At 39.6% G+C, this 17,488-nt stretch overlaps 3 protein-coding genes across 3 annotated transcripts; all 3 read right to left on the minus strand.

Moving 5' to 3' along the window:
- Positions 1 to 9,540: 9,540 nt before the first annotated feature.
- On the minus strand, positions 9,541 to 10,032 carry LOC108766751 (uncharacterized). The gene has a single exon (XM_018516248.1). The coding sequence runs from the start codon at positions 10,030 to 10,032 to the stop codon at positions 9,541 to 9,543; it is 492 nt and encodes a 163-aa protein (XP_018371750.1).
- A 710-nt stretch (positions 10,033 to 10,742) lies between these two features.
- On the minus strand, positions 10,743 to 12,066 carry LOC108766752 (uncharacterized). The gene is made up of 3 exons (XM_018516249.1): positions 11,895 to 12,066; positions 11,512 to 11,705; positions 10,743 to 11,420 (listed from the first exon to the last, which is right to left on the minus strand). The coding sequence occupies exons 1-3, from the start codon at positions 12,064 to 12,066 to the stop codon at positions 10,743 to 10,745; spliced, it is 1,044 nt and encodes a 347-aa protein (XP_018371751.1).
- A 1,016-nt stretch (positions 12,067 to 13,082) lies between these two features.
- Positions 13,083 to 15,851, minus strand: LOC108766753 (uncharacterized). The gene is made up of 3 exons (XM_018516250.1): positions 15,252 to 15,851; positions 14,523 to 15,200; positions 13,083 to 14,435 (listed from the first exon to the last, which is right to left on the minus strand). Exons 1-3 carry the CDS (start codon positions 15,849 to 15,851, stop codon positions 13,083 to 13,085), a joined length of 2,631 nt encoding a protein of 876 aa, XP_018371752.1.
- Between the last annotated feature and the right edge of the window lie 1,637 nt (positions 15,852 to 17,488).

Genomic DNA, 17,488 nt, shown 5'->3' on the forward strand with positions numbered 1-17,488 from the left:
CGAAGGACCCGAGTTTACGATGTCAGCAGCCGACTATATGAAACCCTATACATTATGCCCCTCGGGGACCGAGGGGAGTGCAGGAATGGCCGAATGTGGGAATCATAGTCCCCGCGAGTAACAGGCCTTTGTATGTGCAGGGCGCTATGGTCGACAGTCGATAGCGCGACAATCGATGACGTGACGGTCGTTGTGCCGATTAGTAGTTAGTTCTGAGAGAGTCGTCAGACAAGCAGGACGACAGCGTGCGATTCATTCTGCGTACTTTTGTATTTCAATATATCCATAATAAACTACCTTAAGTTGCAAGCAAGTGAGCATTATCCCGTACAAGGTCTCTTTCATATCCTACATATATTATAAATCATAAGTATAAATTACAGACGTTTCGACATCATTGTGTTTGCTTCAAATGTATAAACCATATTCTAGATATAGTAAGCAACTTTACTTTATTTAATTGGGACTCTTACTATATCTAGAATATGTTATTCCTACATTTAATAATGATGTCGAAATGTCTGTAATTTATGCTTATGATTTATAATATTAATAAAAAATACTAAAAACATAGTATAATTATTATATGAATGTATAAGTAAAAACAGTGTGTATAACTGTCAGTTAATGTAAGGCAAGATTGTTTAAAACTACTTGGGGGGGGGGGGGGGACAACCAACGCCGATTAACTTAATCGATTAACTCAATTAGCAGTATAGCTAACAGCAAGTCTGTATATCGTTCTTATTATTATGTTCATGATATACTAATCTCTGCGTTCCTACTTAATTCTGTCTATAATAGAATGACTGCTGATTGAATATCGAGGTTGGTAACAGTTGCTCTTAGAATATTATAAATGTAATTATAATATAATAATTATAGTAATATGAACCAACAGGAAGTCTGTATATCATTCTTATTATCTTCGTGAATCATACATAATAATAATTAGATAATTTACGGAAGAAATGAAATATAATATTACTTGTGTTTATTACATATTCGTAAATTCCATTTGAGAAAAATCTTCTTGATATGCAATAGTTCCTGGCAGACTTGGGAAATTGTTCGTTGCAGATAAACCAATATCTAAACCATTCGTGAATGAATTTGACAAAGTTCCAAATTTTGTTCCAAACATCTTTGTGTAAATTGCATTTGAGATAAACCTCGACAAGAAATGCATCATGAAACGTATCTTTAAATTACAAGTTAGTACATAATAATGTACGTACAAGGTCGAACCTCCTCGATGTTGATAAAATCATTCGACGCATTTTTGCACTACCGCGAACCGAGTTATTAATTGTTATTGTTATAATTAAAGTTGATAGATATCCAGACGAAATCTGTTGCATCGATGGCATAAAGGAAAACAATTCTGCTTTACATTCTGTTTTACAGACAAATATTTAACCAAACAAACACTCTGCTGTATAATTTATGCCATCGATATGACGGATATGTTTCCTAACCTGAATAGTGATCAACTTTAACGATCTCGGTCCACGGAGTAAAGCGATACATTTTTATTTTGCCAGATTCGTTTATTTCGTGCCAATGTAGAAGCAGAAAATCACTTACGTGTCCTCTATGCCATCGATGTGATAGTTTTCCTAATCATCAGCCACAAAAAACGGAAACATGTGTGATGTGACCATGCACATTGCCAGCGCCATATTTGCCTCTAGCGCCGAAAAATCCAAAAGGACATTTCCCCCACCCCGTAGCCCTGTCGACGACGACGACGACGACGACGTTTCTTATATTAAAAGTTTCAAGTTCGAATTTTGCATCATTTTGCATCGCAATATCTCCGCTCGTAGAGCACGTAGAGAAAAAACAAAAACACTTTCATTATATTCCGAGCGGATGCAATCGATTGAGCACACTTAGAACTCAATCGGGTCACCCGTTACTGAGATCCCATAATCGCCGTCTAGAAATCTTGATAGATTTGAGCAAAGTAGCCACGGCAGTGTCGCCGCGCTTGGCTTAGCGCCGAGACACTACCAGTGTCTCCAGATATTTCAGTGATTGAGACGATTAAGCAGAAAATTCGCACAGTGTCGACTGCTGCGGTGACGGCATTACATAAACTTGTCTTTGAGGAAGAAGGCGATCGCAAAAACAGACAGAGGCTTCGAGATTTTAAAGGGTTTACTTTCCGAAGTGATACACCTGAATATACAGATAAACTAGAATGCGGACGAAGACTCATGATTGGCGACTTAATATCATGTTGCAACATTCTCGGACTGGAATATCATGGAAGCAAAGAAGAAATAATCACGCGAATTGTACATGAATTAATGAACCTAAACACGCTCGTGCCTAAAAACAATGACGAGGAAGTAAGTATGAAATGAATGAAGAAGAAAGGAATGAAGATTATGAGAGCATTCGAGAGGAGAGAAATTCCGTTAGAGCAGGCAGGTCAACATCCATGAAATTCTCTATGACTATCGGGATGTCGAAGGTTCAATTAAAACCTTCACCGGTAAAGATGCGTATCCAGTGGAAAGATGGGTATCCGATTTCGAAGACACGGCTGACCTGTTCGAATGGTCCGAACTACAGAAAGTTGTGTTTGCAAAAAAGTCACTTTCGGGGCCAGCCAAAAGATGCTCGTTGATAGCGAAGGGGTAATTAAAACCTGGAAATAGCTCAAGACGATACTGCGAGACGAATTTTTGGATGAAGTAAACAATGCGCAAGTACACGAGATGTTGACTAGAAGAAAACTAAAAAAAGGAGAGACGCTACGAGAATATTACTATGCAATGAAGGAGTTAACTGCCAGAAGAAAGATAGAACTAGAGGCGCTTATAAAGTATGTGATTGATGGCATTCCAGACGACACACAGAGCAAATTGTTACTCTACGGAGCCAAGAAGCTAACGGATTTCAAGGAGAAGCTTAAAGTATATGAGACGATCCGAAAGGAGAAAGTGGACAAGATCAAGACGATTCGAGAGGGGGATGAAGTGGCGAAGAAATCAGAAGGAGCAAACAAAACATTGATGAAAGGGGGCAAGAAACCTCGAGGTGCGATGCTATAACTGTGGGGCCAAAGGTCATAAATATAGAGATTGCAAAAAGAAAGAACTAGGTAAAAAATGCTTTAAATGTCAAAAATTCGGACACGCCGCGAATTTATGTAACGCCACAGACGAAAGTAAAGTAGACACGGATAAGAAAATATCGGTAATCAACACAGACGTAGTTTTGCCGATAAATAGAATGCTTAAGCAGATAACGGTTAACGGACACTCGTTTGAATGCATTAATCGATACAGGTAGTCAAATTACCGTGATGCGCGAGGCTATTTATAATAAAGTTAAGTCGAGTTAATTAAACGGAAACAGTATTTGCTTAACTGGTTTCGGGAAAAATGAAGTATTTGCCTTAGGTTGCATCGAAATGATTATTGAAGTAGATTTTGAATAATATCTTTGTACGATACATGTTGTACCAAATGAGACTACAAATTCGAGTGTTATAATGGGTAGCGATTTTCTAGCGATAACTGAAATGACTATTAGTAACGACGGAATAACGATCCAAAAGGCGGCGCCTACCAAGTTCTTAGCGCGAATCAATGTAACTGAAAAACGATTACCATTGGATATCTGTAGCATTGATCCGAAGATCAGAGAGAAGGTTGAAACAATCGTTAAAACCTATCAACCGAATAAATGTAAATCAACGGAAGTATGTGCGTGATCTCAAAGGACAAAAAATCTATTTTCCAAAAACTGCGATTACCTGCCCCTGAACGCGAAATACTAGTTGAAAAGCAAATGACAGAATGGCTTAATGATGGTGTAATAGAAAAATGTATGTCTGAATGGACGCGAGTCCAGTGGTTGTCGTTAAGAAAAAAATGAATCACCTCGTGTATGCATAGATTATCGAAAGTTGAACCGAGCGATGGAGAAGGATGGACATCCAATGTCTTTAATAGACGACTTGTTAGACAAATTGGAAAACGCCCGCGTATTTAGTACATTAGACTTAAAGAATGAATGTTTTCACGTACCGGTAGAGAAGGAAAGTCGGAAGTACACCGCGTTTGTAACCTATTGTGATCAATATCAATTTCTGAAAGCACTCTTTGGATTGTGTAATTCTCTACGTATTCCAACGACATATTAATATCGTTGGAAGCTTTTTGGGATTTAATACAACAAACATAGTACTACTCCATGTGGATGATTTAATAATACCGGTAATGAATGAGCAAGAGGCGTTGAATCGTTTGCGAATAGTGCTGAAAAATGCTGGTGAATATAGCTACAGATAAATTTAAAAAAATGCTAATTCTTGAAAAAATCCATTGAATTTTTAGGGCATGATGTAGAAGGGGAGGGAATCAATCCTTCTTCAAAAAAAGTTAAGCCGTGTTAAATTATCCAAAACCTAAGGGATAGAAGGAAATTCACAGTTTCCTCGGTTTGTCAGGATACTTTAGAAAAATACAAGCGTATTCAATAATCGCAAAACCTTTGAGCGATATGTTGCAAAAAAACCAACCATATGTTATTGATGATAAAATAAGGAGCACGTTTTTACAATTGAAAGCAGTTTTAACTCAGAATCCAGTGTTAAAAATGTATCATCCACAATATATACGAGACGGAAGTACATACAGATGCTAGTATAAATAGCTACGAGGCTGTATTAATGCAACGTTCACCTGATAATAGTTTATGGCACTCTGTGTACTTTATGAGTAGGAAAACTAAAAAAGAGGAAATAAACTATTCTAGTTACGAGTCAGGAACATTAGCCATAGTAGAAGCCCTTAATAAATTTCGAATTTACTTGTTAGGAATACGATTCAAAATAATCACCGACTGTGCGACATTTCAGCGTACAAAGAGCAAAAAAGATTTAATCTCTCGCATTGCTGGATAGACCCTAGTACTGGAAGATTATGATTATATTATGGAACATAGGACAGGAACACTTATAAAACATGTCGACGCCTTGAGTAGACACCCCGGCATGACAATATCCACAAATTTAGTCCTACCACGAATCAAAAGTCAATAAGAAAATTATGAAATAAGAGCCATAACAGAGATTCTTAAAGATAAGCCAAACGACAATTTTCATATTAGTAACGGGTTATTATATAAATTTCAAGATGGACGGGACTTACTTGTCATACAAGCGTTAGAAACAGATGTCATATGAACTATTCATGAAAGGGCATATGTCGGCAAAACGAACTGAAGAGACTATCTGTAAAGAATATTTTTTGGGTGATCTAAAAAACAAAGTCGAACGATATATTACTAAATAAATAATATTCGTAAAGGACTCTTAATAATAATAAAAATCAAATATAAAACAAGCCATGTAAGAGTCAATACTAAAACAATATTAAAAAATAATCAAAATTCTATTATATTAAATCATTCTATTACATAAATTCCATAGCAAAATATAACATGTTTCGGTCTTTGTATTAGACCCTCTTCAGATATATGATAAATATAAAATTTTTACATTACTTCGAAAACGCTGAAAAAAATTCGATAGTAAATCACGTCAACGAATGAACATAAACCAAATGTATCGAAATTGCTTGACAAAAGGTTGGATGGCCGATTGAACAGAATTTCTTGATGTTCTAACAAAATTCTACAATTAGTTGATTAAATATATTACTAGCTGCGTACCGTGCATATTAACCAAGTGTAAAGATGATAAACAAGAAGGTTATTTGCACTCCATTCTTAAACCCGATATCCCATTACATACTGTTACGTCCGAAGTCGCGTGTTCGTTGCGATTGTTGTGATTCGAGACGCTGCAGAGGTTTCGTGGGACGCGGGGGGCAGAGCGGGGGCGCGCGGGGCGAAGCCTTAGCTTCCGGAAAGATTTGCTTTCGGCGCGTGTTTACGCATGGGGGCAGGCTGCTGTCGCCAGTGCCTTTATACGGCATGAATTGAATTGTTATCGTACTTTTGAGAACTATCTTTTATTATTTTTAACGGGATTTCGAACTTCCGTATTCCTTCGTTAGCACAGGAAAAAATGAACCAGAGAGTTCAGAGGAATTGTCATATAGAGCGCTCGTGACACGCTAAGGTATAAAAGGAATTTATGAAGATATTTAGATCTCTTTCCTTGGAGCAGCTGTGACGTTTCATCACTCGCTTCGCTCTATCTACGCTCTCTGGTGTCTGTGCGAAACGGGAACAGGGAAGAGTAGAGAAAAGGCCTTAAGGGCAAGGAAGTGAAGTAAAGATTGATAATTATGATCTGATTATTTTGATGTTAATATTACACGGCGCGTGGTTTACAACGCGGACGTTTCTTCTGCTGCGTCTACGTGCAGAAGAAACATATACAGGGTGGACCATCTGAAGTGATCCAGTCAAATATCTCGAAAACTAGTAGGGATAGAGAAAAATGTTTCGTATGATGTCGAAACTGAGAGTGGAAATAGCCCGTCAGACGCCGTGGGTGGCGTACGATCGGGGCTGGATTTTATGTAGGAAATGCGGAAAGATCCAGAGCGCTACTTAAAGTGCTAGGAGTGCTTACCGTTTGTGAGATTGGGAAGAAGGACGCTTGTGTTTGAACGCTCTGCTTTATATACTGTTTATTTCGTGGCCCCTCGCGGCAAGGGAATGTTCTCGTCCATGTGCTATTGCGAAATCACTATTACCTGCCGATTATGTAATTTATGATTTATTCTAATGATAATTGGGTTTTAATTAGATCGCGCGTTTTGTCTTACTGCGGGGGTCGCGAGATTTGTATTGGCACGTTTGGCTATCCTACCGCAACCCATTGCGGCATAGCCTGCATTTGTTTCTTGCACGTTTTTTCATCATAAGTTTCTTGTATCGTTCCTGATCCTTTTATTCTTTGTGCGCGTGAAATTTGATGTTTATTTAAGGCCTTTTCTCAATTGTGTGCGCTTTGGTTTTATTCGCGATGATTTTGTTCGTATTCAGGGACCTTTTGTGACCGGTCAGTGCATTCGGGATTGCACGACAATGCATTGCGTTGGCGTTATGCGTTTTAATTGTTTTTTTCGTAGGGCTGCGATTTTTCCTTGCAGCTGCGTCGAGGTCGGTTGTTGTATTGGTCATTCCCTACCCCGTGTTAACAATGTTTTCTCGCTAAAGTGCATTCTTGCATCGTTTTTAGCGTTTTATACTTTGGCGCAGGCGCAGTATGCGCGGCGTTCAATCGCGACGGTTTCGGTGGCTTGGCCTATAGCTGAACGCGATTGTAGTAGGCACGTATTTTATCGTTCGCTATATTCCGTGCTCGCGCTCGCTTGGTAAACGGACGGGGTGCTATGTTGTAGGTGCACCGGAAGTTACACATACGTATCACGCCGATCACTTAGGCCCGTTAAATACTACTAGTAAGAATTATAACCATATCTTTGCGGTAATAGATAGTTTTACCAAATTTGTTTAGCTATATCCTACTAAAACTACCACAACCTGTGAGGTATTAAATAAGTTGAATGCACAGAAACAAATATTCGGTAACCCGAAACAAATAATAACGGATAGTGGCACAGCCTTTACTTCCCAAGAATTTAACGAATACTGCCCCAGACAGAAGAAATTAAACACAACTATTACTACAAGATTACCAAGAGCGAATAGACAGGTAGAACGTATAAACAGAGTAATTACAGAAGTTCTTTCCAAATTGTCGATTGAAGATTCTGTTAAATGGTACAAGCATGTCGATAAATTACAACGGATATTAAATTCTAGCTATAATCGCAGCATAGAGTCTGCACCCTTTGAAGTGCTGTTTGGAGTAAAAATGCGTGATGACACTTGTCAAGGTAATCGTTCCTTGAATGAATATCGCCTGATTTTACAAGAATCTCTTGAATACTCTGCTAGAACCTTTCTTTATTCTAAGCGTTACAATGTCAAACTTTCGTTCAGTACAATCGTTTTATCAATGCTGCTAATGTAGCCAGACGTCTAATTCCTTCGTCATATTATAATATTAGATGTTAAACTTAATTCCTGCCGTTTTTTTGTCTGCAAAATTAATTTGTTTCGAAGGGAAGATGAATGAATACCTTAATCAAAGTAATTTCCTCCATTTTCTACTACTTTTTCCCATCTCTCTGGCAACAGGGCAATCCTACGACGGTAGAACGCGGTGTCTTTCGAGGCGATTCATTCATCCAACCATTTTTGGACTTCGTTGTGATTGGAAAAGTGTGTATCCGTAAGTGCGTGTTGCATCGATCGGAAGAGATGGTAATCCGACGGTGCCATGTCTGGCGAGTACGCTGGATGCGGGAGAACTTTTCATTCGAGCTCTAGAAGTGCCTGCTTCACGCTTTTCGCGACATGCGATCGAGCGTTATCATGCAACAAAATGACTTTGCGTCGATTGTTGGCTACGGATCATCTTTTTTGCATAAATTTGTCACTCAATCGGCCTTTGGAGTAACATTTAACTGTTTCGACAACTCTAAAAGCTTTTGAGCTGGATTCTCATCAAGCAATTCTTGCAGCTCGACATCTTCAAATTTTTTCGGCTGTCCTGGACGTTCTTTGTCTCTCACATCAAAATCACCGTTTCGGAAGTGTTCAAACCAAACTGTACATGTTTTTTCCGATGGAGTCATCACCATACACTTCGGATAATAAGCGATGCGCTTCAGCTGCGGTTTTCTTGAGGTCGAAGTAGTGAAGAAGCACATGTCGGAAAAACAGCTTATCGCGATTTATTTTCAATCGATTGGAAAATCTCTTTGGCGTCGAGAAATCTAACCTGTGAGGATCGAATCACTTTCAGCGATGTCTAAACTACAAAAGACATATGACTTCATCGTCGAAACTTGCCAGCGTTGGAGCCAGCACCCTTTCGTAGCGAGCGGCAGGAATTAAGTTTAACACCTAATAGCTAGGCCTACCATCTAAGCGTCGCGGTACATTTAAAACGCAACTCTGACGACATTAACTCCTTCGCATCCTCAGCTCACCTTGAAAAGCCTTTCAATTGCTATCTTTCTTACACAATAAAATAACCTGGAATTAAATTAACGAGTAATTCTAAAATGAGCATAAAATAATTAGCCTCTGCCGCTTAATCCTTTTCTTTAGTGCCATTATTGATTGGAAGGGCACACAGTTTTCGGACGGATCTTTTGTATATTCCATTAGCTGTTTTTATAGTAGCTACTCGGGCCACTCCATCGTCTCCTGGGTGCAGTTCCAGTATCCGTCCTAAGGCCCACTTAAGCGGAGGTGTCTGTTCATCTATCACCAAGACCATTGTTTCAGACTTCAGTCTCGTGGCGTCGTGGTACCATTTGGTACGCATTTGTAGGGTGGCACCCAGTTGGACACGGCTTAATTGGACACGAGCCACTCACAGCGCTTGAGACTACAAAGCTTCTAAGAACCGGTCGCTGTGATTGGTAGTGTCCAATCGAGACGTGGTCAATCGGGATCACCCCGCATTTGTAGTTGGTGCAAATACTCTCTTTTCCAGCGAATCCAAAAATGCTGCTTAATCTTTTGCTAATGTTGCCATCTTGATACAGCATTATTTGACACATTTAATAAATTTCTTTGCGCAGGTTCTGGTAGTGAGTCTCCGAGTAGGAAATGGGCGGGAGTTAATGCCGTTAGATCGTCAGGGTTGGAGGACAAAGGGGTCAAGGGACGGGAGTTTAATGTGCTTTCGATTTCAGCTAAGAGTGTGCTGAGTTCTTCATATGTTAATATAAGATTACGCGTGACAATATATAAGTGTCGTTTGGTGGCCTTAACGGCCGCCTCCCATAGACCTCCAAAGTTTGGGAATCGTGAAGGTATAAATTTCCATTCAATACCTTGTGTCACCATATCGACTTTGATTTGATCGGCCTGATCCTTCATAAATTGATGGACTTCCTTCAACTCCCTTGATGCTCCTGCAAAATTTTTGGCATTGTTCGAGTACAGCACATTACAAAAACCTCTTTGGGCTGTAAATATTCTTAGACCTGCTAAGAAAGCTTCAGTAGTCATATCCGTTATTGCTTCCAAATGAACGGTCTTCGTATTAAAGCACACGAATAACGCAATATATCCTTTTGATATAGATATCCTTCCTCTTCTTTTACCTTCTCGGATTTAAATCAGGCCAGTATAATCTAACCCTAATTGCGAATGGCCAAACAGCCTTGAAGACGGTTGTTGAATGAACAACGAGCAATTTCTCGTTGTTGTGAGACGTCTCACTTGTGTATGCGGACACTCTTATTATCGAAATAATAACACAAGGTTTACTTGATTTAGATCCAACTACTTTATTTGTGACCACATTAACTGTCGTCCTTTCCATATGATGTCTGTTCGGGAACTGCACTTCCCTTTTCCCCCTCCGCGATACCAAAACAAAATGAACGATCGTGTGTGAAAAATGGCGCCGGAATTAAAATATGCGTCAGCGCAAACATACTCCCCCCTTGGAATCTCTTAGATTACAAACAGAACACAAAAAAAACGAAGTAAACTTAAAAACTAATCATGTGTGACGCCCTTTGTCAACGAATTAGTAATTGTGATTAATACTCGACGCAACTAACAATAAATGAGTATAGGTGAGAGTATAACTATGTTACTTAATTTATGGTAAGTACACAAAGTTTGGTAATTGGACGTTTATAATCACTCCTTGCCGTATGGATTAATGCGGTTCTTATAATTCCATCTTGACCTGGATACACCTCCTTTATTCACCCTAATTTCCAACTTAAAGGAGGCAAGTTGTCTTCCTTTACAATAACAAGTTGTCCTATTTGCATGGGATTTGTAATGGTATTCCATTTACTGCGCTGCTGACAGACATGTAAATATTCCTTCGTCCAGCGTAGCCAAAATTGTTGTCGCAATTGTTCGACGCGTTGCCACCGGTCAAGTCTATTGATATTTAGATCTGTGATAGTCGGTTCTGGGTACGCAATGAGAGGACATCCTATTAAAAAATAACCGGCAGTAAGAACCGAAAAATTGTTAGGATCTGCTGATAGCGGTGTCAACGGTCGCGAATTGAGGATTGCTTCTATTTGTACTAATAATGTATTGAGTTCTTCATGTCTTAAAGAAGCCTCTCCAGCAATGCGTATAAGATGAAATTTAACGGCCTTCACGGCGGCTTCCCAAAGACCCCCCATGTGTGGTGCCCTTGGTGAAATAAAATGCCATTGTATATGTTCATTTGCCATGTTGTCAATAATTTGTTGCTTAGCTTCTTTATGATTAAACAATTCCCTGAGTTCGCGCTCGGCACCAACAAAGTTTAAACCGTTATCGGAATATATATGATTAGGACGTCCTCTTCTTGCGATAAATCGCTTAAGTATATTTAAGAAAGCGTCAGAAGTGAGATCACTCGACAATTCCAAATGAACAGCCTTCGTCGTAAAACAAACAAAAATTGCTATGAATCATTTGATTGATCGTGAATTCTTTCGTTGACCTTTTTTTGTAATAAACAGGACCAACGTAATCGATACCACATGCCTCGAATGGTCGTGTGCCTCCTTTGACGCGAGCTTCAGGCAAATCACCCATTAAAGTAGTGGACAATTTTGGTGAATTGCGAAAACATATTACACATGTGTTTATGACGTGACGTATGAGATTTCGAGCTGAACACGGCCAAAATTCTTGTCGAATTGATGCTAAAGTTTGTGCTCCTGCGTGAAAAAGACGACAATGTTCATGAACTATAATCAACCGAGTGAGTCTATGTTGCGCTGGAATTAAAATTGGATGTTTTGCATTATACGACAAATTTGCATGCCTTAAACGACCGCCTACTCTCAGAATTCCATTCGCATCTAAAAATGGATTTAGTTTAAGGATTGGACTCCTCCTGTTCACACCCCCGAATTTTGAAATATGACGAATATCATCCTGAAACCATTCCCGTTGCACGATTTTTACCAACGCTAGTTTTGCTGCTTCTAGTTCAGAAACGGAAAGTGGAAGAAATTCTCCATTGTTGCTACCATGTTGAGAAGCCTTGGCAGAGTCTACCCCTTTTTTTCTTGTCATGTTAACAAAACGCAGGGACACTGCAAACCGTATAAGCTTCGAATAACTCGGAAAACGCTCAAAAATCTCAAAATTAGTGTTTAATGCTGCTACATTGGTTACGGCTATGTTTCTTCTATCTGGTATATCTCTTGCAAGTGAGATTGTTGTAACTGGCTATTCAGACTCATCATTCTTCAACCAATGAGGTCCACTCCACCACAGCTCTGAATTGGAGATTACATGCGGAGTTGCTCCTCTCGAGAGCAAATCCGCAGGATTTTCCTTGCTTGATATGTGGCGCCAATTGTCAATGGTGATTAATGATTGAATTTCGCCCACTCGATTGGCGACAAAAGGCGTCCAATTACGACCGGGCGCTTGTAACCAGCATAACACTATATTGGAATCGGTCCAATAGACGGTATTATCAATCTTACAGTTCAAGCAGTTTTTCAGCTTATCGACTAGTTGAGCTAGTACCAAAGCCCCACATAACTCCAATCGTGGTATTGACAATGATTTTACCGGGGCTATCCGCGATTTGGAAGCAATCAAATGACTTTCCACTTGTCCGCTCTCAGAGATAGATCGCATGTACACGCATGCTCCGTACGCCTGTTGACTCGCATCAGCAAATCCGTGTAGTTCAATGTATACTGGGTTTTCTGTCAGCATTCTTCGAGGAATCTTGATGTCATTCAGCTGTTCGAGTTGCGATTCATACTCCTTCTACGTAGTATTCAGGTCCATAGGAATTGATTCGTCCCAATCAATTTTCAACAACCACAATTCTTGCATAATGATTTTTCCCGTCAACGTTACAGGTCCTATGAACCCCAGGGGATCGAATATTAGTGCTGTCCTTGATAAAATGTTTCGCTTGGTAGGTTTCTCGAGCGGTGTCCATCTGCCTGCGTCAACGAATTTGAATATCCAAATCGTAGTTCCACACTACTCCAAGTGCCCGAGTTTCATTCTGAGATCCGCTTGCGTTAAACTCTTTTTTGACACCTTTGATTCTTATCTGACAGTGATTAATTGTCTCGCAGCTTGATTTCGTTGGAGCACCATTTCGTCAATTCAAATCCTCCTCGCTTGAGTAATTCATGAGTTTGCTGCTTTATAATCATTGCTTCATCTATTGATTTCGCTCCTGTTAGCATGTCATCTACGTAGAAATCCCTCAACACGATTTTCGAGCTAAGTGGGTAGTCAGAGGCTTCATCTTCGGCGAGTTTTCGTAATGCTCTTATGGCTAAAAACGGTGCTGCTGCTGTGTCCCAGGTTACAGTCATGAGTTCAAATATCTTTAAATCTTCTTGGGAATTATCTCGCCAGAAAATGCGTTGAAGCGATCTCTGGGTTGGATGAATTAGTACTTGCCGGTACATCTTCGTGATATCCGCTGTGATTATTACTGCAAATGTACGAAATCTTGCCAAAATAGCAAATAGATCCTGTTGAATTATTGGACCGACGAGTAGCATATCATTTAAACATTTTTCTGAGTCAGTTTTGCATGATGCATCAAAAACCACACGTGTTTTTGTCGTCGCACTCGTTTCCTTGAATACCGTATGATGCGGTAAATAATTACATAAACCGTCATCAGTAATATCCTTGACCTCCTGCATGTGGTTTAAAGACTGATACTCATTCATAAAATTACGATAAGCAACATAAATATCGGATTGTTTGGCCAATCGTCTTTCCAGTGCGTAAAATCTCCGTTTGGCGATCTCCTTCGAATTGCCTAACTGGCTCATTGACTCTTCCTTGATTGGAAGTTTGACTATATACCTTCCATCAGAATTGCGCGTAGTAGTTTGTAAAAACTGAGTTTCGCACTCACGTTCTTCGGGTAATAGCGTAAAAATCTCATTGCAATAGTTATTTTCAGTTTGCCAGAATTTGGAGATGGTGTTATTTAAATCATCCATTGTGGCCAAATGACAAATGTGGCTCTTATTCGATTGATGATTGTTGAATATCTGACCAGAAATGATCCAACCGAGTTTGGTCTTCTGAATGGTAGGATGTGTCCGGCATGATTTGATCTGACCAATGCAGAGCAATTGCCAGAACACTTCAGCGCCGATCAAAAGATCAATGTTATCCGGAATATTAAAATGAGGATCTGCTAATGAAATGTTAGATGGAATTTTCAGTTGTGATCTGTCCACAAATTCTTGAGGTAAATTTTGTGTGATTTTCTGCAGGATTACACATTCCATTCGTTCGCGATAACTATTTTGTTTGGATTGTATCAGAACGTTAACAGATCTTCTTGCGTTGATGCCTCCCTGTGCTACTCCAGAAATGGCGATATTTAAATGTTGCTGTTTCAGTCGTAATTTGTTTGCCAACGTTTCGGTGATGAAATTCAGCTGTGATCCATTATCCAATAACGCACGACATGTGTGACTCTTGCCTTAAGCATCAAAAATATGTACTATCACTGTAGACAATAATACCTTCCTTGCTGAGCCTTGTTGAGAACATTGTGTAACCACTGGTGCTTGTGAAATTTCAGCGTTTGATACGAGATCCGTTTCGTCTTGATTGCCTGCATTCTCGAAATGTAAGAGTGTGTTATGCGCCTTACTGCATTTGCGACAGAAACCGGAAGTGCAATTCTTAACTTGATGATTGCTTGTTTTTAAACAATTAATGCACAGGCGTGCATTTTTTACTATCTTGAATCGTTTGTCGACAGGAAGTTCTTTAAATGAGTTACATTGATACAAGAAGTGACATTCCTTGCAACATTCGCAAATCACATTTGTGCTGGCTGCGTAACTGACTGCTCGTTTTGGTTTTTGATTTAATGTATTTGTATCAATAGATGAAACTGCGCCCGTGGTCTTGCTTGCGATTGCCTCCAAAGCCGAACATCGTTGTAACAAAAAATCCTTGAGTTGTTTGAACGTAGGTATCGAGTTATCCGTGCGACTTGTCTCCCATTCTCGTTTTGTAACTGGATCAAGCTTGGACGAAATGAGATGTATTATCAAATCATCCCATGTATCTACTGGTCTTTCTAACGCTTTAAGAGCGCGCAAATGTTTGAGTGCGTTGCTAAGTAAGGTACGCAACTGTACGTGATTTTCTCTTGTGATATGCGGTAATTCCACCAGTTGCCTCACGTGATCCTAAATGATGCGTTGACGATTGTTATAACGTTCAATCAGCGATTCCCATGCCTCAACATAGTTCTCTGTAGTTATGTCGATTGACTTTATGATGTCCAATGCTTCACCCTTCAACGACGAACGTAAGTAATGGAATTTCTGGACAGCTGCTAGCTTACAATTTGAATGAATCAATTTTTCGAAAGTATCATAGAAAGAATACCAATCTTCATTTATGCCCGAAAAACTTGGTAATTCAATTTTAGGTAAACAAATCTGTGAAACAGAGGTATCGTTATTCAACTGCGTATTGGAATTCCGAGAACCGAGGTCGGTTTGAGCTTCGCGAATGTTGACTTCACTAATTGCCGTTTCGAGTTTTGCCATCAGCGAAAAGTAAGCGCCCTCAAAACTACCTCTATTATCGGAATGCTGAATGTCAATTTGATGTTGATTCTCATCGCTAGTGTCATCAACACTCAGCATTTCAATTCGCGTTTGCACTTCATCATACTGATCCCACAATATACTTAACTTTTTTGATCTCTCCATTAGTTCAAACCGTGAAATTTGTGCAATTTCTATCGAATCGATAAACCCTTTCAATCGTGTGACTGCTGCTTTAATAACCTTGCGCTTACCTTTCGTCTCCGCTACTGTAAGATTAGACATTTTGCTGTTGTCGCTTTATTGTCGCTGTGTACAATTATTCTACTCTAAAAGAAAACGCTACGACGATGAACTTAACTATACTGTACTCTGACTTACTCACAAAATTTATGTCCGATACTTTTCGATTAAATTACTTGTTTGAATTGACAATTATATAGTCCGCCGTACAGGTTATATTTCGATGCACGTCGCCGACTTGAAAGTGATGTGGGTTGGTAGACTTGTTGACTTGATGGTGACTGCCTTGCTAACTGCTTGTCGCCACGATGCTGCGTTGATGTCCAAGATGGCGTCAGATTTTCAACGTAGTGACTGCCGCGCCAATAACGGCTACTGTTACTGTTGCGCCGATGTCCAAGATGGCGTCACGAATCTCTTGATACTTCGCTCGTCGGAAAAAATGATGCAATGCATTTTGTAGCTAAATCGTAATAGTTCCCCGATGTAACTTAAGCGACTGCCGGCTCGAAATGTGCTCACTAATCAAGCCATCCGCTTATACGTTAGCGTCGTTGGATATCTCGCACCTTGTATTCCTTTGGACAACCTTGCTGTGAAGATATCGGGCTCGAAGGACCATGTTGAATGAACAACGAGCAATTTCTCGTTGTTGTGAGACGTCTCACTTGTGTATGCGGACACTCTTATTATCGAAATAATAACACAAGGTTTACTTGATTTAGATCCAACTACTTTATTTGTGACCACATTAACTGTCGTCCTTTCCATATGATGTCTGTTCGGGAACTGCACTTCCCTTTTCCCCCTCCGCGATACCAAAACAAAATGAACGATCGTGTGTGAAAAATGGCGCCGGAATTAAAATATGCGTCAGCGCAAACAACGGTCCTTGGGTAGGTCTGCCATAATTGCTTCTACGACCTTGGGCTTGAACCTAAAATACTCTATACAATGGCGTATTATCTTACGTGCTTCTTATCTGCCCGTTAATGGCTAGTATCGAAGCCTAATTGACGTTAAAAGCTGCTCTGGCCCACAATGCAGTAATCTTTTGTGCTCTTCCCCTGGAATATAAGCGTAGTTACATAATGCTTGGCAGGCAGCGCTAATGGATATTTTTTATCCCATCCTATTTCGGCGTGTCGCAGTAGGCCTCCTACACGTAAGAATCCATTTTTGTCGAGAAATGGATGAAACGACAGTAATTTGCTTTTCCAATGAACTGCATTTCCTATTCGTAAATCATTTATCTCCCTCTTGAAGGCTTGATTTTGCACCAAACTATCACTAGCATACCCTTATAAAAATTTTTCACCGTTTTTAGCCCGTTTTTAGCTCGTTTTTAGCCCGTTCTTGCTCGTTTCATACACTCGCAAGCACTCGCAGTGTATCATGAAGGAACGATAGTGAGTATACACGAGTATGCAATGAGTATTATAGAGGAGATTGTCCGTTTTCAATACTCGTTTTTCCTGATGAACGAGAAACGTATACGCGAGTATTTTTTAGTGAATCGTCCGTTTTCAGCTGATGAGTGAGAACACGTTAATACGACGTTTCTCTTTTATTCGTACATTTTTTTACTTATCATTTATTAATTACCATATCGTACGATTTCAAATAAATTAAAATAGAAATTATATAATAATTCATTATTTATTATTGTATATATCAGG

This window comes from Trachymyrmex cornetzi, unplaced genomic scaffold, assembly GCF_001594075.2.
Source record: "Trachymyrmex cornetzi isolate Tcor2-1 unplaced genomic scaffold, Tcor1.1 scaffold612, whole genome shotgun sequence".
Lineage (NCBI taxonomy): Eukaryota > Metazoa > Arthropoda > Insecta > Hymenoptera > Formicidae > Trachymyrmex > Trachymyrmex cornetzi.